This window comes from Gopherus evgoodei, chromosome 1 (assembly GCF_007399415.2).
Source record: "Gopherus evgoodei ecotype Sinaloan lineage chromosome 1, rGopEvg1_v1.p, whole genome shotgun sequence".
Classification (NCBI taxonomy): Eukaryota; Metazoa; Chordata; order Testudines; family Testudinidae; genus Gopherus; species Gopherus evgoodei.
The window spans coordinates 52,562,589-52,583,237 of NC_044322.1; the positions used below are offsets into that span (position 1 = coordinate 52,562,589).

At 45.2% G+C, this 20,649-nt stretch overlaps 1 protein-coding gene across 4 annotated transcripts in view; it reads left to right on the forward strand.

Moving 5' to 3' along the window:
• Positions 1-20,649, forward strand: part of ATP7B (ATPase copper transporting beta) — a 99,182-nt gene that overhangs the window by 59,850 nt on the left and 18,683 nt on the right. For 3 of the 4 annotated variants that reach the window (XM_030564294.1, XM_030564309.1, XM_030564308.1), the window contains exons 3-13: positions 2,753-3,022; positions 4,931-5,094; positions 5,509-5,670; positions 8,789-8,865; positions 9,350-9,524; positions 10,638-10,871; positions 11,746-11,837; positions 11,979-12,106; positions 14,077-14,231; positions 14,438-14,572; positions 19,756-19,950. In XM_030564294.1, coding sequence (XP_030420154.1) covers positions 2,753-3,022; positions 4,931-5,094; positions 5,509-5,670; positions 8,789-8,865; positions 9,350-9,524; positions 10,638-10,871; positions 11,746-11,837; positions 11,979-12,106; positions 14,077-14,231; positions 14,438-14,572; positions 19,756-19,950 — 1,787 coding nt within the window. The remainder of the gene's footprint in view (positions 1-2,752; positions 3,023-4,930; positions 5,095-5,508; positions 5,671-8,788; positions 8,866-9,349; positions 9,525-10,637; positions 10,872-11,745; positions 11,838-11,978; positions 12,107-14,076; positions 14,232-14,437; positions 14,573-19,755; positions 19,951-20,649) is intronic. The other variant, XM_030564303.1, reaches the window with a different exon arrangement.

Here is a 20,649-nt window from a genome sequence, read left to right on the forward strand (position 1 = left end):
CAGAGAGAAGAGGGAAGCATTTCATGCTGCAGATTGGTACTGCCCAAATAACAGAAATCCCTGTTCTAGAAGCTTGAGACAAAACCCACACCTCCTTGGCTGAACCAATCAGAAGGTAGTATTTAACCAACGGGCCTCCTGCGGACCCACACATCATAGGAAATTGTGATGCATTTTACCATTCTGAATCCACTTTATGGATTTATCCATAGATATTTAATTACTCCATATTTTCCCAAGTCACTATGAACACAGCACTTTATTTATTGCAGCATTTTAAAATATAAATTAGAGCTAAAATACCAAACAAAAGGAGTATGCCTGTGGATTCATAAGAACTATGTAAATTTAGCAGTTAGGCTTATATCTGTTGAATTCTGGACTAGAAATAAAATTTCCTCTTTCTACATAATGGCTTAACTTGTATTAGAAGTCTCTTAAATTTTGTAAAGTTTTTGAAGGACAGATAAATTTAACAAAAATATAGTAAACATAGAACACAGAAACATATCACCATTCACCTCCCGCACCCCTGTCCTAGTGTTCAAAACCATTAGGCATACATTGAAGCCAACTTGTAGGCTATCTTATAATCACTGTAAGTATAATTCAGACTAGTTTTATATTATTTTATAAGTCACCCACTTTCACACACATTCATACTTGGTTTTTTAGCATTATTTTATATACAAACTACACCCAACCTACCTTAAAAGAAATCCAATGATGTAAAATTGGTTAATACACCTCATTTAGACAAAATACATAATTGGTTTAAACTATTTTATGTAAAAGAGTTAATTATACTCTGTACCAGAGATAAGAACACTCTTTTCCCACAGACACAGGACCAACATCTGCCCTCTTTTTCCCTTTCTGAAAACAATTACGCATACATTCAAAGCAAATTGTATACTATTTTATAGATAAACTACCTTAAGAATATATTCAATTTATTTTTGCTGTGTAGCTAAGGCTCTTACACATGTGTTATACTGGTTTTTCAGCATTATTCTATACAACATACACAGAGCCTAAATTAAAAGAAATCTAATGGTATAAAATTGGTTAATACACCCAGCTATGAGACAAAATGCAGGCTAGTTTAAACTATTTTATGTAAAAAGAATCGATAACACTTTTTACTTATTTTTCCACAAACTGTGCCCTTTTGGTTAAGGTCATCCTGCTCTTTCAGAATTTAATGTATGGAATGTAGATTAAACAACTGATTAAACTTTGATTTTAATAAATAAAGTAAAACCAGGAATGGAGTATTAGGGAAAACTGTGCTTTAGTATTTAAGGGGCAGTAGATAGTATATTTTAAGACTGTGTTTTGTTTGTATTTTAAATGCTTTTAGCTATAAATATTTTGCATTATTAACTTGTGTCATTTAGCAAAATAAAAAAAGTTAAAAATCATGGAACAGATACCTACACCCACAAAATAACCCAGACATTTAAAGGTAACGTGAACAGAGCGGGAGGATAAGAAAGTTGGTCTGAATTTTTATGGATATTTTAACAACTGACCAGGTGTAGGGAGGGGAAAGCTTAAGCTTATAGCAGACTTATTATTCATCTCCATCTAGACTTTTTGGTTACCTTTGATTTAAGGTAGCTAGGCTGAAAATCCACATCAACACAAACTGTATAAAGCAGGGAAATAAGCAGTAAAGTCATTCAGCACTCTGTCTACACTCCATCCCTCAGTTCCTCTTCCCAATCTCAGCTCACCCCCTACAGCCCAACATATCTCTGCCCTCCTCCTCAGCACGCATTGGGCAGCCTGCAAGCCTCGACCCTCTTGCTTCCATCAGCCCAGAGGGCCTGAACTATTTTTTCCCCATTGCAACCCCAGAATAGGGGCCCCTACTCTTTCCACCTCACTTTCACCATGTTCTCCCGCTTACAGCTGACTGTGAGACAGTGGCAAAAAATAGCCAGTTAGAACGTGACATCAATAGTTCAAGCATCTGAGATTGTCTGTGGGTAGATCTTAGTGTGGGTGCAGAAGCCTCCCAGACCCAGATAGATGGAGCAGCTCCTTCAGCAGCTCCCTGGCTTAGTGTAAAGAACTGGTCTATGGATCTGGCTGAGGTTGGGGATTCTCCATCTGGGTATTCTACAGAGGTGGCCTACTCAGTGCCCAACAAGAGGAGGAATTGATCCCACTGGGCCTGATCCTGATGGATGCTAAGTATTGACAGTGTCCTTGACAAAAAGTGTGACTTGTGAGTGCTCAGTAACTCTCAGGATCAAATACACCAGTGTACACCAGTGCTCGCTGCTCAATTTATGGAGCAGCATTTGGATTATCTGCTGAGAAATGCACTCATATTCTAATCCTGGATAGAGATCAGGTGCTGAGCTGGAGTCCTGAAAGAAAGGAGATGAGGACAATATGAACATGTAACTGGACTGAATTCTCTAATGCTTTAACTGTCACGAAGTCACCCTCAGGATAGATGTTAATATCAACAAACAGACAGATAGAAGGGGATCATTCGCTGATTAAAGATGGATTACCACTAAATAAAGCAAAATGGTCATGCAATGTTGGTAATCTGCCCCAAAGTAAGAAGTTACTTGTGACTAAGGAAGCCAAGATCACAGGGTAGTTAATCCCCTGTCATTTGAAAAATCTTGGATGTTTCTGTTGTTAAATGTGTTTTCAATTTGCTTCTTTGAAACATTTTATCATAGTCTGTTAACCCATGTTAATTCTGTTCATGGTGTGTTTATTCAAGATACCACCACTTGGAAATATATGAATCAACCTCTTTTCAGGAACGCTGCAATTCAGCCTAATGCTTGGGAGTCAGCTGCCCAGAGAACAGAAAATGTTTCTGAGTCTTCTCATCAAGGCTACTTGTCCGATGTCCAGCCAAAGAATTCTTACCTCGGTAATCCAAAGCCACCCAGTGTAGCGACAACAGAAAAGTGCTTTATGCAGATCACAGGCATGACCTGCGCATCATGTGTGTCAAACATTGAAAGAAATCTGCAAAAAGAAGACGGTGAGATGTCTAACATTCCTAGAGAGGGTCTGTAAAGTACTTTGGGATCTTCTGGATGTGAAGGTATAGTGGGGTAGTTACTTGCTCCTGCCCTGCAGGGCTTGAAACAGCCCAGGAGAGGGCTGTGGCTGGGGCAAGAAGCCTAGACTGATTGGGGAAAGTAGGCTCAGCTGTGGCCATGCCCCAGTCAGACCCAGCTGGCCTCCATAAGAGGCTGTGAGCCAGAAGCCTAGTCAGTCTCCCTCTGCCTGTGGAGGGTGAAGAGTCTGGCTGCAGGGACCCAAACAAGACACCTGAGTGTAGCAGGGCTGGGGAAAGGCAGAGGAACTGCAGCCTGGAAAGCCCCAGCCTGTGGCCTAGCAGAAGGCCAATGGGTACTGGGGCTTGCAGAGGGCAGCCTGGGGTAGGCAAAGTCAGCAGGTCCAAACCCTCCTAGCCAGTGACGAGTGGCTTTTACACTCCAGTCTGCCCCAGGGAGCGGGGCCTAGATGAGGACTGGCAGTAGCCCAGACGGAGGCAAGGTGGGGATAGTGGAGAGGGAGACCCTGAGAAAAAGGGGTTACTGCCAAAGGGCAACACCCCAGATAATGGGGCACTGGGTCCGGGAGGGACACGGAGGCCAAGCGATAGCGGGACACTGGCCTGCAGAGGGCACTCCAACGGCTGGAGAGCTAATTCCCAAGATGACCAGCAGAAGGCACCGCAGGAGTGAGTCCCGCATCGCTACAGAAGGATACTGTATTCTGTCAATAATGAATAATACCTAGCTCTTTCATAGCAATTTACATCAGTAGATCTCAAAGCACTTTACACATGTCAGTATCATCCCCATTTTACAGATGGGGAAACTGAGGCACTAGGCGGGAAGTGACTTGCCCAAGGTCACCCAGAAGGGCAGTGACAGAGCCATGAATTGAACCCAGGTCTCCTGAGCCCCAGTCCAGACCTCTGTCTCCTAAAGCTCTATTGTTGTTATACTTGTTAAAATGTGTTCTTAAGGGTAGATGTGATGTAATATTCTTATTTACTTAATTATGTACTCATATTGATACTAGCCACACTACTATATTCAATCTGTCAGCAACTATACCAGTTGGGAGATATACTGGATAGTAGGGATAGCTGGTGGATAGACCAGGGCCAGTGCAACCATTTAGGTGACCGCCTAGGGCTCTGGGATTTGGGGGGTGCCATTTTCTTTGGCAGCAACTGTGGTGGCCGGATCTTCAGCCGCCCCGGTCACCGCCAGCATTTAGGCAGAGGGAGCTGGGGCAGGGGAGCGCGGGGAGAGCTGCCGGCAGCAAGCAAGGCGGGGGGGCGGCATGCAGGGAAACTCCCTGCCCCGCCTCCTCCAGGAGCACACCGTGGCTGCTTCACTTCTCCCACCTCCCAGGCTTGCAGCGCCTAAACTGATTGGCGCTGCAAGCCTGGGAGGCGGGAGAAGTGAAGCAGCAACGGCGTGCTGGGAGTGCTTGTGCTCATGCGTGGAGCAGGGGTGAGCTGGGGCGTGGGGAGCTGCCGCAAGGGGGGTGCCTCAGAGCGGGGGCGGGGGGGGTGCAAGGTGGAAGTTTCGCCTAGGGCGCGAAACATCCTTGCACCGGCCCTGGAATAGACCCATAGTAAGACATAGGGCCTGCTCCAAAGAGCTTCCAAGCCGATTCTCATATTCTTCAAATGCTAATAGGAATTGCATGACTAAATTAAAGAGAAGAATCTGTATCTTGAGAAACGGAAGCTTTTGTCCTATTTTGTCAATATACTCGTGGGATAGCATTAGAGTGGGGAGAGTGATTAAAACCATTAAATATCCAAGTATTTTATTACTGGTGTGCCCCTTGATTACCAATTGAATTATGTGTTCTCAAAGGAGGTACAGTATCTAATATAACCCAATTGCTCCCATTGCAGGTATCGTTTCAGTGCTAGTAGCACTGATGGCAGGAAAAGCGGAGATAAAATACAAGCCAGAGAGCATTCAGCCTCTTGAAATAGTACAGCTGATCCAAAACTTGGGCTTCAATGCTGCAGTCATAGAAGATCATACTGCTACAGATGGCAATGCAGAGCTCATTGTGAGTATCATGATTGGAATGTATGGGTTTTGGGGTACATGTACAAGTTTGACTGGAATGTGTCTTTGCAAATGAATCTATTTTAATGGGTTGTGGCTTTGAACAACTGTGGTGCTGGATGCTGCTGCTGCTGCTTTTCGTAACTACCCAAGAAAAAAATTATTCAAAAGGGGCAAAAATGTTTCTACTAGGTAAAGAGAGATGAACAGCTACCCAAGTGCACAGAGAAGCCTGTCTTGGCAGGAAAACACTGCACTCCTCATGAATCCAGTGAAAACCTTTTTTTAAAATCAGTTTCACAAGCAGTGCAAATTTTTTGCATGACTTTGAAAAGCCCCAACCAAGGAGCAGTGGTAAGAGAGATTGCTCTCAACTGTAGAGATCACTAATTGCATTTACAATTCTGTTCTTCAGATTACAGGGATGACTTGTGCTTCCTGTGTTCACAATATTGAATCCAAACTAACCAGAACTAATGGCATCTTCTATGCCTCAGTAGCGCTTGCTACCAGCAAAGCTCACATCCAGTTTGATCCTGAAATCATTGGACCTCGAGATATTATACAAATTATTGAGGTAAGTTTTTTAAAACAAACCAATAATAAATATAAGGTGATGTTAAAACAAATGGAAGTGACTAAAAGTGCTGAGAGGCTCGCTGACCTGTGCAGCTTTAGATAAAGTACACTTTCCCATATGTTACAAATCCAATAGTGTATGGTCAGTGGAGGCTACATACTTCAAAGGGTAGCCTCCAGCGACATTAACCATTTCAGGGCTTTTTAAAAGTTTCAATACCTGGTAAAAGTGTGATGTACCCCTTCATTACTGCTCAGTGTACTGCACCAGGTACTTCTCTGAACTTCAGATAGTCCAACGGAATGTTACCGCCGATTGCTCTCTACTGCCAGCTAGAGACTCTAAGAGCAGCTATGCAGCAGAAAGGCAGTAAACCAGGGGTCAGCAACCTTTCAGAAGTGGTGTGCCAACTCTTCATTTATTCACTCTAATTTAAGGTTTCGAGTGCCAGTAATACACTTTAACATTTTTAGAAGGTCTCTTTCTATAAGTCTTTAATGTATAACTAAACTATTGTTGTATGTAAAGTAAATAAGATTTTTAAAATGTTTAAGAAGCTTCATTTAAAATTTAAATTAAAACGCAGAGCCCCTTGGACGGGTGGCCAGGACCCAGGCAGTGTGAGTGCCACTGAAAATCAGCTCATGTGCCACCTTTGGCACTCGTGCCATAGGTTGCCTACCCCTGCACTAAACCCAGAAAAATACCACTTTGAAAACGTACAGTAGAATCTCAGAGTCACAAACATCAGAGTTACGAACTGACTGGTCAACCACGGACCTCATTTGGAACCAGAAGTTCGCAATCAGGAGCAGCAGAGACCAAAAAAAAAAAAAAAGGCAAATACATTACAGTACTGTGTTAAATGTAAACTACTAAAAAAGATTTGACAAGGTAAGGAAACTGTTTCTGTGTTTGTTTCATTTAAATTAAGATGGCTAAAAGCAGCATTTTTCTTCTACACAGTAAAGTTTCAAAGCTGTATTAAGTCAATGTTCAATTGTAAACTTTTGAAAGAACCACCATAACGTTTTGTTCAGCTCAGAGTAGGGTTCCAAGGGTGCAACTGGGACTGTGGGACCACTGAGCACTCTGTCCCACCAATCTGGGGTGTCCCTCTCACACTGATATGCTGTGTCTGACAGGCACTGCACTTACACAGACATCCACAGGCAGGGACGCACCCAACTGAGTTACATGAATGATCTCCCAGCCACTCATGAACTATCAACAGGGAGGCTCCAGCCGGTTTCCCCCAGCTCCCCAGCCTTGCACCCCAGAACCATACTGTCTTACACTGGCCAGGCTTCTGACCAAGGCAAGTTCATTACCCAGTTTGCCCCTTCCTTGATGTGGAGAGGACACACACTAGCCTTTGTAAACTAAGCTGAGATTTCCAAAGCACTTCAACCAAAACACAGTTTGAGATAAAATTTAAAACAGATTTATTAACCATAGAAAGATGGATTTGAAATGATTATAAGTAGCAAGCATAGAGATCAAAGTTGGTTACTTAAGAAATAAAAATAAATTTGCAGTCTGAGTTCTACAAACTAAACAGGATTTGAATCAAGCAGTATCTCACCCTGACAGATGGTACAAACAGGTCACAGATCCTCAATACACAAGCTGGGACTCTTTCCCAGCCTGGGACCACCCTCCCCAGCTCAAAGTCTTTTTCCTCCAGATGTGTTTCCAGATGTTGAGTTGTGGAGGGAGCGAGGCCAAATAATGATGTCACTCTCCCTCTTCTATAATTTCTTCCAACTTGCTAGAAAGATCTTTGCTGTGAGGGAGGGTTAGTCCACCCCCATGGCATATGTGCCTCCTCCAGGAAATCTCTAGGCTAGCAGATTCTCTTCTTGATGGATGTTGATGAGCCATTAACGCTGTCTGGCTACTCTATTGTTGTACCTGAAAGGCTGGTTTTAGGTGTTCCCAACCTCATAACATATTTCAATAACACATACAGCAATACTTCATAATCTCACATGTAATGATTGCACATACAGTCCAGTGGGATATTAATGTTCAACAGATCAATACTTTGAAACTATCTCATAAGGCATACTTCATACAAAACATATCATAATTATATAATGGTGGTGAATATGGGGATTCCAGGGTGCTGCTCTGTGGTACGGAGTGTCACACAAACAACCTCCATTCCTGAGTTGTTTGTAACTCTGAGGTTCTACTGTACCTCAATTTTAATTGGAATTGACTCCCATGGTTGTTCAGAATAATCAGTGAGACACACAACAGATCTTCAGAGCAGACTTTTAAAAGCAAAACACCTTGTAATATGCCTCTAAAGCAGGGATTCCCAAACTTAGTTCATGGCTTGTTCAAGGTAAGCTCCTGGCAGGCTGCAAGATGCTTTGTTTACCTGAGCGTCCGCAGGTACGGCCGCTCGCAGCTCCCAGTGGCCGCAGTTTGCTGTTCCTGACCAATGGGAGCTGTGGGAACCTCAGAGTTACAAACAACCTCCATTCCCAAGGCATTCATAACTCTGAACAAAACATTATGGTGGTTCTTTCAAAAGTTTACAACCTAACATTGACTTAATACAGCTTTGAAACTTTACTATGCAGAAGAAAAATGGTGATTTAGTAATTTACGCTCAAGACTGTACTGTGCTGTATTTACGTGTTTGGTTTTTTTGTTTGTTTGTTTTGGGGCTTTTTTGTCTCTGCTGCTACCTGATTGTGTATTTCCAATTCCAAATGAGGTGTGTGGTTGACTGGTCAGGTTGTAACTCTGGTGTTCGTAACTGAGGTTCTACTGTATTTTCAAATGTTTCCTTGGTGAAGTTTGAAGGGGAATATCAGTCCTTCAAAATCCCAGCTGCGCCCACTGTTAAACCCAGGATGTGTGATTGTTATGACTGTGGATACATGTTTTGTCTCCTACTCCATCATCATTGGCATTATCTGAACTCCTCTCACTTTGACAGACACTATAAATAAATAAAAAGGAGGCATTCTCCAAAGCGTGGAACAGTTCCCTGTACTGACATTTCTGATCTTAAATGGATTCTTTTAGATGAAGTTTTCATCTGTTGTTCATAATGTCAATTAATCAAACTCTTTTGTCGTATTTTTTTAATAAAAAGGGAATTGGTTTTCATGCTTCCGTGGCCAAGAGAGACCCTAATGCTCATAACTTGGATCACAAAAAGGAAATAAAACAGTAAGTATGACTCTCACAAAGAGAGGGCCTCCAACTGGTGTGCAGATTACTATTCACACTTGTAATCTGGTTTATGCTTGTGCAAGGCATATTTAATATGCACGTACTTAGTCATTTGCTGTTCAGTTCAATTACTCTTACACCCATTTGGATTACCTTTCAGTTTTTACTTGTAGAGAGTCCATGCATCCAGCGAAGTGGGTATTCACCTACGAAAGCTCATGCTCCAAAACGTCTGTTAGTCTATAAGGTGCCACAGGACTCTTTGCTGCTTTTGTAGAGAGTTTTATGTATCTGAAACTTGCATCTGGCAAAGGAACTTCTTCAGCCAAAGTGTTTAATCACTTGAAAGAAGTAATGACTTGGAGCCAGTTCTGCTGAGGGCAGAATGTGCTCAGCCGGGGAGCTGTACGTGTGCTGTATTTGGCCCTAGTACTATCAAAGTGTACTCTAATACCATGGATTCACTACTTCTACTTTTCAGATGGAGAAAATCTTTCTTGTGCAGCCTAGTGTTTGGAATCCCTGTCTTAATCTTAATGATTTATATGCTAATACCTGATGGCCTACAGCACGACACTGTGGTGCTGGAACAAAATCTAATTCCTGGATTATCTATTTTAAATCTTCTCTTCTTTGTCTTGTGCACTTTGGTTCAGGTATGTAAACAGTATTTCTTGGGTATTTTCTTTCCTGTCAATGTCCTCTTACATAAGCTGATTTAATTAAAAAAAAAAATAGACTGGAAATCCTTATTGGATTGCACCCATCCCCCTGTAAATTCAGGATATATAGGATTAAGTGGCCCTATTAAACTGGTATTGACAATTATAATGTATTTTGCAAGTGTAATTTTTAGATACCTGTATAAAGTGAGTCAGTGACCAAATTAAGAGTTGAACTCAAGACCTTAACCCTTCTAGCATAATGTTCAGCCCAGCATGGCACCCCTTTATTTTCTCTTTTCACTTGTTATGTCATGCCTGATTAGAGTGAACTCTTTTTGGGGAGAGGGCAGAACATTATGCTAGAAGAGTTAAGGTCCTGAGTTCAACTCTTAATTTGGTCACTGTGTGACCTGACACAAATCACTTAATCTTTATGCCACAATTTTCCCCTGTGCTATAATAAAGGGATAATAATACTGACTTACTAACCTCACAGGGTTGTTGAGTATTCAGCAATTAATATGAGAGGATAAAGGAGGAATGTGTACAACACAGCAGTGAGAGGGGGGAAAGGAGCACAGAGGGATGGGGATCGAGAAGTGAAAAGGGGGTAAGATAAAAGTGAGACTGAAGTGATTGGGTGGGTGGGATAGCAGTGAACTTGGGTCACTTTATTCCTGTTCTGTTGCAATGAGGCTTTAAAAGCCTTTCCTCACAGTCGTGCTATGACAGAACTACATCTAACCATTTAGAACATTTCTGTTCAATCGACCTAATTCTCTCTTACTCACACTGATGTAAATCAGGAGTAACTCCATTATTTTTCGTTTGTATTGCGGTAGCAGGTAGGGGGCCCAGTCATAGACAGGGGACCCCATTGTGTGAAGTGTTGCACAAAGAGAACAAAGGCAGACTCTGTCCCCAAGGGTTTAAGTTATAAGACAATTCTATTGAAGTTAGATCATGGTTAAACCAGTGTGAGCTAAGAATCAGGCTCATTAACATCAGTCTCACTATTTACAGCTCTTTGTTATAATCTGTGCTGTATATGCCCTGCTTTCACTGCTGTGATTAATAGGCATTTGTATATATTTTCACTAACAGTTCCTCGGTGGATGGTACTTTTATGTCCAAGCCTACAAATCACTGAAGCACAAAACAGCCAATATGGATGTACTTATTGTACTGGCCACAACTATTGCTTATATATACTCTTGTGTGATCTTGATGGTGGCTATAGCTGAAAAGGCAGAGAAAAGCCCCATCACATTCTTTGACACACCACCTATGTTATTCGTATTCATTTCCCTTGGGAGATGGTTGGAACACATAGCAAAGGTAACCAGTCTACATGTTAAGCACTTATGTACAATAATGGTAAAAATAATATGGCATCTCTATGAACAGAAACTGCTTACATGTAGGGTACATGATCTACTCTGCGCTGGTTAGGCCTCAACTGGAGTTTGTGTCCAGTTCTGGGCACCGCATTTTAAGAAGGATGTGGAGATATTGGAGAGGGTCCAGAGAAGAGCAACAGGAATGATTAAAGGACTTGAGAACATGACCTATGAAGGAAAGCTGAAAGAATTGGGTATGTTTAGTCTGGAAAAGAGAAGACTGAGAGGGGACATGATAGCAGTTTTCAGGTATCTAAAAGGGTGTCATAAGGAGAAGGGCGAAAACTTGTTCACCTTAGTCTCTAGGAATAGAACAAGACGCAATGGGCTTAAACTGCAGCAAAGGAGGTTTAGGTTGGACATTAGGAAAAAGTTTCTAACTGTCAGGGTGGTTAAACACTGGAATAAATTACCTAGGGAGGTTGTGGAATCTCCATTTCAGAGATATTTAAGAGTAGATTAGATAAATGTCTATTCAGGCTGGTCTAGACAGTATTTGGTCCTGCCATGAGGGCAAGGGACTGGACTCGACCTCTCAAGGTCTCTTCCAGTCTTAGAATCTATGAATTTTGATAGGAGCTTTTCTGGCATGCAATGTGGTATACTCTGCAGTTTGATGAGAGCCTGGTGGGTTGCTATGTTGACTGCACACACAGGATCATAGAAATGTGGGTCTGGAAGGGAACTTGAGAGGTCATCAAGTCCAGCCCCCTGTGCATTGTCTATTTAAAATGTGAGACACATGATGGGTGAGGTAATCTCTTTTATTGGACCAACTTCTCAAGCATTTATCTTTCTTTATGTTTTCAAAGAGTAAAACATCAGAAGCACTTGCTAAACTAATGTCTCTCCAAGCTACTGAAGCTATCATAGTGACTCTTGGACCTGACCACTCCATCATCAGGTATATATTATTCACCCAAAGCCCTTCAGCCTGCTAGGATAGGCTGACTAGATCTGATGCATTTAATGGTAAAAGTATTTTTGTTCCTATTAATGGGATGGATCAAATTGTTCATCTCTCATAATTGGGTGTTTCTTACAGGGAGGAGCAGGTGGCTGTTGAATTGGTTCAGCGGGGTGACATTATAAAAGTTGTCCCTGGTGGGAAGTTCCCAGTTGATGGAAAAGTCATTGAAGGCAGCTCTATGGCAGATGAATCGCTCATTACTGGTAATTTTCTTTATGCTTAGCAAAGCTAGCTGGGTGCTGGATCTCCTTCTTAAACTGTTCACACTTGTTCCCCATATTCATTCTCGTCTTTATCCACTCCTCTTAGCTTTGGGAAAGTTTTGATACCGATTCAGACTACTTTGTGGGACTGGCCTTTATACCAGGCTGATTCAAACCCCGATATCTGGTTACACCGGACTTTGGGGAAGACTGGATCTGGACTAGATGCCTCTGTCCAATTCTGGCCATCATGACTTCTGTTGATCAGCGAATAGCAGTGTTGCATGGACTTCGGGACTGAGGGCTTTAAGCACGGTTGTCTTAGTTCTAAAAGATGCTGGGGACCTGGAGGGAGTTTTCTCTAGAACATATTTGCAAAAATGGTACATTTTTAATACTAATTAATAAACTGTGAATAGAAAACATCTCATATCCATCAGGAAGTGAATGTGCAGACTTGAGAACAATCACCTCAGACATTCATCAAGGGAGCAGGATAGGAGAGCATCATTGCCTAACATTTGCTATGCTCACCAGAATTTTTTCTACTTCATGAAATTTCCACATCGGAAACTGTGATGTTGAGACAGACGCATAGATATATTATTTTTTAACCTGATTCCTGCCATTATAAATTCTTTAAAACAGCTATAAACATTAACAGTTCATTTGCTTGCTTGTTTTGGGTTTGATTTGATTTTGGGGTATGTGTGGAATTTTCTCATTTTGAGAACCATTCACATCACTAAACCCATGTGGAGAAAAAAATATGGCAAAGGAAATACAAATTGTGACAAGTGCTAGTACACCAGGAGCCAGTGTCAGCATGGGAACTTTGCAAAGGTGGCAGTTTCTCTAGTCTCTGGAAGGGAGGGGGCTAGACCACTTGCTCTCTGACACAGATGCCAAAAGTAGTTCTCCTAAGGTGTCTGCATGTATTGAGCCAATTTGTCCCTGGCCTTTGTGGGGGTGCACAGAGAGAGCGGAAGACCAAGGAGCCTTCTCTTTCCCCCTGTGTGTGTTTCGTACAAGGGCTGGGAAGAGTCTCAGGCCCTGTGCTCAGAGGTGTATGGCTAAAGAGGATTCTACTTTAACTTACTTTAATGCAATTTTGGAACATGAAAATCTGAATTCCTTTCCCAGTGATCTCATGATATTCTAAGTGGCCAAGCAGTGCAGCATAGTGATGTCCTAGGTGGTCATGGACTTGTTCCAGTATTGTTCCACCTCATTCCAACCATCTGCTGAGCCTGAGCAGACTGACTGGTAATGTGATAAATGGTGACTTTCCTGGCTGAGGTACATAATTAAAAAACAGTGCTAGTCTAGCTCATTTGTCTCAAGGTTGCAACTGAGGCACCTTGAACTAGCTGATTCTGATCTTTGAGTGGCTGGGATCAGAGGTCATTCGGATACGCTGGGACACGTCCATTCAAGGCTTTAAAAATAAACCCTAGGCAGAGCCATTGCTAGGCATAAGCAGACTAAGCAACTGCTTAGGGCCCCTGAGCAGCTCAAGAGGGCTCCCTATTAATTATTAGCATGTGTTGGGTGGGGAGAGAAATATTCCTGATTAGGACCCCCAATGGGCCAGCACTGGAATCAATAACCTTCAGAATCAATAACTGCTAGCCAAACAGCCTGTAGGTTCTGCCGTGGTGTCTGATCCAACACCTGCTGGAATGAATGGCATGACCTCTGTGGGCTCTGGATCAGGCCTCTGGAGGGGAGTGAGTGACAAAGTGAGCAAGAAGAGGCAGTGGCTGGTTGCTGAGCTCCTGCTGTGGAAATGAACATGGGAAAACATTTTCCTGAAAAGTGACACAGCCCTTTAAAAAAATCAGTCTTTTTTTCAAATTATGGTTCAAAACTGAATTATTATCTAGTCTGTAACAGGCTATCTATCTTTATGTACCTGTGCTCCCAGACTACTTAAGTAGTTGTCCTGACCTATTGCTCTTTTGTTCTAGGGGAAGCCATGCCAGTTACTAAAAAACCTGGGAGCACAGTGATTGCAGGTTCTATAAATGCACATGGCTCAGTTCTTGTTAATGCAACTCATGTTGGGTCTGACACCACCCTGGCACAAATTGTGAAATTGGTAGAAGAAGCTCAGATGTCAAAGGTAAAAATAAAAATACTTCACTTTGTATATAAATCAGCAAGGCTTTTGTTCTTGTGATATTTATTTTGAAATCAGCAAGAAACAGACTTAAAAACAACTAGTTATGGAATAGGGGTTGATAGATGTTGTCATGTCCACTCTGTGCTTATAGTTGTTGTTTGCTGTTTTAGTCATAAAACAAGTATCTTTGTTTTGTTTTTTTGTAGGCACCCATCCAGCAATTGGCTGATAAGTTTAGTGGATATTTTGTTCCATTTATCATCATCATTTCAGCAGTGACATTGTTAGTGTGGATCACAATTGGTTTTATAAACTTTGATGTTGTTCAGAAATACTTTCCTGTAAGTAGTGCTATTTGTCCCAATATTTGCTCTCAACAGCCCAATGTTAGTAATGTGGCTTTTGTACTTTCCAAAGGTCTGATCCTGCCAGGTGCCAAGCACCCTTATCTCTCAGATGCGTTTAAGTTTTGGTGTGTAGAATAGACTAAATGTGTTTATGTAGTTAATTTTTGGCCAGCCTCAACAGAGTTGTCAGTCCATCTTCATCTCTGCATGTGATTCTGACAAAAAATGAAATCAATGGCGATATACCAGGGATGAATATGGGCCAGGAACCTGCGCTGCTGCTGATCGTGGATCTGGTCTTTAGAAAGATGAATGGCATATTGATTACATTTAAGATGTGTAAACTGTACTGCCAGGCTCATAGATTGTGGAAGGCTGTGCATCCTCACGGGTGGAGGGGAAAACACAACAGGTTGTATTATTATCTGGGAACAAATCTGCATAGCAGCACTTTTTTTTTGCATTTGGAATGCTTATTACTCCAAGTGGTAAATCTCCACAGGAGTAGAGTATAAGCAAAATTTTGGGGGCCCATCTGAGGATGGAAGAAGTTTTGGGGGCATAACAGGTAATGCCAATGGAGCTACCACTATGTGGATCCATTGGCTATAGCTCACTGTGGAACAGGTCTTCTACTTCTCCTGGTGGAGGATCCCTTCTCACCCAGCCCCAGTGGGATCCCAGCATAGAGTCATAGAAATGTAAGGCTGGAAGGGACCTCGAAGTCATCAAGTCCAACCACATGCGCTGAGGCAGGATCAAGTAAACCTAAACCATCCCTGACAAGTGCCTGTCCAACTTGTTTTTAAAAGTTTCCAGTGATGAGGAATCCATAACCTCCCCTGGAATCCTATTCCAGAGCTTAACTACCCTTATAGTTAGAAAACTTTTCCTAATATCTAACTGTAAGCCGGTCGTGTCAGGGCTCGTCCCTCTCAGGCACGGCGGGTAGCCAGGGCGCCTCCTAGCACGCTGCAGTCCGGGTAGGCTTAGCCCCTCCGCAGGTGTTGAGGGAGTACAGGGTCTGCAAACAAGTTAGAGCCCCAGCCCTCTAGCCGGGGTCGGGGCTCTCACAGTAAATAAGCCCCAGCCCTTGGACAGGGCGGGGCAGTAACAGTTCAAGCCCAGTCCTCTAGCAGGGGCTGAGCAAACACAGTATCAGCCCAGGCCCTTGGCTCGGGCAGGGCACCAAACACAAGTCTAGGTAGCTCTGGCCCTCTAGATCAGGACAGAGCAGTGGCAAAGTCAAAGGGGCCCAGCCCTTGGTCCGGGCAGGGCACCAAACACAAGTCTAGTTAGCTCTGGATCAGGGCAGAGCAGTGGCAATAGGCGGGAAGAGGGGGAGTCTGCCACCCGGTTATGGTGGCAGGGGGAACGCAGGCCCTCCCACTCCACTGCGTTCCAGCCCGGGGCCCTAGCAGCGGTCAAGACCTGCTGCGGTCAGTGGGGATCCTGGCCGCAACACACTGACTGGGTTCGGGCTCCTCAGGAGCCAAACCAGGGTCGGCTACCCCCGGGCCATTTCCAGCCTCCCCTTCTCTGGGTATCTGGTCCTTGCCAGCGTCGTCTGGGGGGTCCCAGACCATGGGCTCCTCTGGGTACCGGTCGTGGGGAAGCTCAGGCCACTCCTCGGGGCATCGGGTACACGGCAGGTCAGGCCGACGTTCCTCCGGGTACCGGATCTGAGGCAAGTCCAGCCAGCGCTCCTCTGGGTAGTGGGCGCGGGGCAGGTCCGGCCAGCGCTCCTCTGGGTAGTGGGCACGGGGTAGGCTGGGCCCGGCGGGAGCCCAGGCGCCAGCGTCTGTCCTCTCCAGCAGCCTGCGCCCAACTGAGCGCTGGGGCCGGGCTTTTATACTTCCTGTCCCGCCCCTTGACTTCCGGGGGGCGGGGACAGGCAGTGCTGGCTCCGCCCACTGAGGCACCTGCTCTGGCTCGTCCCTCTCAGGCGTGGCGGGGAGCCAGGGTGCCTACTTACACCCCCCCCCAAGGCTGGCTCCCGGGCAACGGGGCCAGGCTCGTCCATGCCCCCCAGGCGGGAAAGGAAGTCTGCGTTGGCGTGGTCCTTTCCTGCCCTGTGGCGGACGGTGAAGGTGTAGGGCTAAGTACCACCGTTGAAGCCGCATGTTGTGGTCTTTCATACGGCATAGCCATTGGAGGGCGGAGTGGTCAGTGACCAAAGTGAACGGGGCCCTAAGGAGGTAGTAACGCAGGGCATCGCAGGCCCACTTCGCTGCGAGGGCCTCCTTTTTGACAACTGCGTAGTTTTGTTCTCTGGGGAACAGCTTCCGGCTGATGTAGAGAACCGGATGTTCCTCCCCATCCACCTCCTGTGAGAGGACAGCCCCGAGCCCAACTTCCGATGCATCTGTCTGTAGGACGAATGGTCGCTGGAAGTCCGGGCTAAACAAGACTGGCTTGCTGCAGAGGCTTGCCTTAAGTGACTGGAAAGCCTCGTCACACTCGGGGGTCCAGCGTACATGTCGCGGGCTGTCCTTGGTAAGAAGCCCGGTCAAGGGGGCGGCCATCGCTGCAAACTGAGGAATGAACCGCCGATAATAACCCGCCAGCCCCAAGAACTGGCGGACTTGGCGCTTCGTGGTTGGCGGTGGACAGGCGGCAATGGCCTGAACCTTGTCCACAAGAGGTTTCACTTGTCCATTGCCAACGGTATACTCCAAGTAGGTGGTCTCATGCCAGCCGATGCGGCACTTCTTAGGGTTGGCCGTTAACCCCGACTCCCGCAAGGACCTTAGGACGGCGGCGACCTTGTCCAGGTGGGTTTCCCACTGCTGACTGTAGATGACCACGTCATCTAGATAGGCTGCGGCGTAGTCGTGATGCGGTTGGAGGAGGTGGTCCATCAAGCGCTGGAACGTTGCGGGTGCCCCATGAAGGCCGAAGGGCATCCGCATGAAGCGGTATAGGCCGGTCGGAGTGGCGAACGCGGTTTTCTCCCGGGAGGCCGGATCCAGGGGAATCTGCCAATACCCCTTGCATAAGTCCAGGGTCGTGATATAGCGGGCCTCTCCCAACTGGGCCAGCAGCTCGTCGATTCGGGGCATGGGGTAGGCGTCAAATTTGGAGACGACGTTAATGCGTCTAAAGTCGATACAAAAGCGCTGGGAGCCATCGGGTTTAGGCACCAGGACGATGGGACTACGCCACTCACTTTGTGATGGCTCAATTACTCCTAGGTCTAGCATCGCCCATACCTCGTCTTCAACGATTCGCCTTCGGTGATATGGCAGGGGTCTGGCTGTGGCCTGGATCACCACCCCCGGCTCCGTCTGAATCTGATGATAGGCCATGGAAGTGTACCCCGGCTGGGCCGTAAAAGTGCGAGGGAATGCTTGAAGGAGGCAGCGGGTTTGCTCGAGCTGCTCTTCTGTCATTGTTTCCCCAAGCTGGGGCCCCTCGGGGTCTTCCATAGAGTGTACCTGGGGCCCTAGTTCGGGTTCTGGTGGACTCGGATTGATCAGCAACCCTTCTTGTTCCCGCCAGGGTTTAAGGAGGTTAACATGATACCGTTGGAGCTCTTTCCGTCGGTCGGGCTGACGAATTTCATAGGTGACGGGGCCCACCTTTCGCACCACCTCGTACGGGCCCTGCCATCGAGCCAGGATCTTGGACTCGCTGTAGGGGAGGAGGAGTAAGACCCGGTCTCCAGGTTAGAAGTCCCGGGTGCGCACATCCCGGTTGTACGTCTGGGCCTGCATCTCTTGGGCGGCTTTTAAGTTTGCTTGTGCCAGGGTCCCAGAGTGGCTCAGGCAGTCTACCGAGGCCTGTCTGCCGAGGCCGCCCAGGACTATAGGCAGATGAAATCCGCCATCCTGGACGCCCTCGATGTGAGCCCGGAGACGTTTCGACAGCGGTTCAGGGGCCTGACGTACCCCACGGGGGCCCGGCCTCGTATGGTGGCCCCGGAACTGCGGGAGACCTGCCGGCGGTGGTTGCAGCCCAACCGTCGAACGTCGGAAGAGCTAGCAGAGCAGATGATCCTCGAACAGTTCACGCACATCCTGCCATCGCGAGGAAGGGCCTGGGTCCTTCGTCACCGACCGGCTTACACTAACCTAAATATCCTTTGCTGCAGATTAAGCCCATTGCTTCTTGTCCTACCTTCGGTGGACATGGAGAACAACTAATCACTGTCCTCTTTATAACAGTTCTTAATATATTGGAAGACTGTTTTCAGGTCCCCCCTCAGTCTTCTTTTCTCAAGACTAAGCATGGCCAGTTTTTTTAACCTTTTTTAATAGGTCAGGTTTTCCAAACCTTTTCTCATTTGTGTTGCTCTCTGCTAAACTTGCTCCAATTTGTCCACATCTTTCCTAAAGTGTGATGCCCAGAGTTGGACACAGTTCTCCAGTTGGGGCTGCACCAGTGCCAAGTAGAGCAGGACAGTTACCGCCTGTGTTTGACATACAATACTCCTGTTAATACACTCCAGAATCATATTGGCATTTTTTGCAGCTGCATCGCATTGATGACTCATCAGTTTGTGATCCACTATAATCTCCTAGATCCTTTTCAGCAGTGCTACCACCTAGACAGTTATTCTCCATTTTGTAGTTGTGCATGTGATTTTTTTTTCTTCCTATGTGAAGTACTTTGGAGGGCTCTGGTGGGTGAGAGCCCAGGGCTGGGGTTGGGGGGGGTGTGAGGGTGGGGGCAGCCAAAATTTTTTTTGCTTGGGGCAGCAAAAAACCTAGAGCTGGCCCTGCTTCCTATGAATCCGATGAAGTGGGTTTTAGCCCACGAAAGCTTATGCCCAAATAAATTTTAGTTTCTAAGGTGTCACAAGTACTCCTGTTCTTTTTTTCTTCAAGTACAGTCTTTCAACCAATTGAGCACCCACTTTATAGTACTTCCATCTAGACCATATTCCTCTAGTTTTCTTATGACAATGTCATGCAATATTATGTCAAAAGCCTTACCAAAATCAAGGTATATCATGCTGCTCAGTCTGTGCTCTGAGGGTGGGACTTGCCTCTAAATAAAATTCCCAGTATGCTGGGTAACTATAATTTGTTCTGTTTTCTTTTCTATATTGGAGATTTCTAGGTAGTTGCATATTTGAAATTACTGCTATTTACTAGACATTTGGTGCATTGTCTCCTATGTTAGCAAACCTACGACTTTGGTTTTTTTTTGTTCTGTGTTTTTTTTACTTACAGCATCAGAACAAACACCTCTCAAAAGCTGAAGTAATACTGAGGTTTGCATTTCAAACTTCAATCACTGTGCTGTGCATTGCATGCCCCTGTTCCTTGGGCTTGGCTACTCCAACAGCTGTGATGGTGGGCACAGGAGTTGCTGCTCAGAATGGTATTCTCATCAAAGGTGGAAAACCTCTGGAAATGGCCCACAAGGTTAATATCTCATCATGGAAATGTTGTATTAATATCATTTATGTGGGTTGCCAGCTAGAACAAAATTTCCCAGCAAACTCTGTTAATCTATGGAAAATGACTTTTTTTTTAAATAATTGGTCATTGCTCTTATCATTTTTGAAGATAGATACTTTTTGGAATAACAGAAAGAGGCAGTGTTTCTTAATGGTCACTGCAAAGGGGTGAGAGCCAGCAGATCCTGACGTCTCATCCCAGCTGGGCCACTGACTTGCTGTATGACCTTGTGCCAAGTCACTTTCACCTTTGTTCCCTCATCTTTCCTCCAGCTGTCAAAGGGGTTACTACAAGTACTTCCCTCCCTGTGTTGCAGGAATCTTGTGACATTGACACTAAACTGAGAGGAGTGGTAGATATGCTGGCAGGTAGGGATAGGATACAGAGGGACTAGACAAATTAGAGGATTGGGCCAAAAGAAACCTGATGAGATTCAACAAGGACAGATGCAGAGTCCTGCACTTAGGACGGAAGAATCCCATGCACTGTTACAGACTAGGGACCGAGTGGCTAGGCATCAGTTCTACAGAAAAAGACTTAGGGGTTACAGTGGATATGAGTCAACAGTGTGCCCTTGTTGCCAAGAAGGCTAATGGCATTTTGGGCTGTATAAGTAGGGGCATTGCCAGCAGATCAAGGGACGTGATCATTCCCCTCTATTTG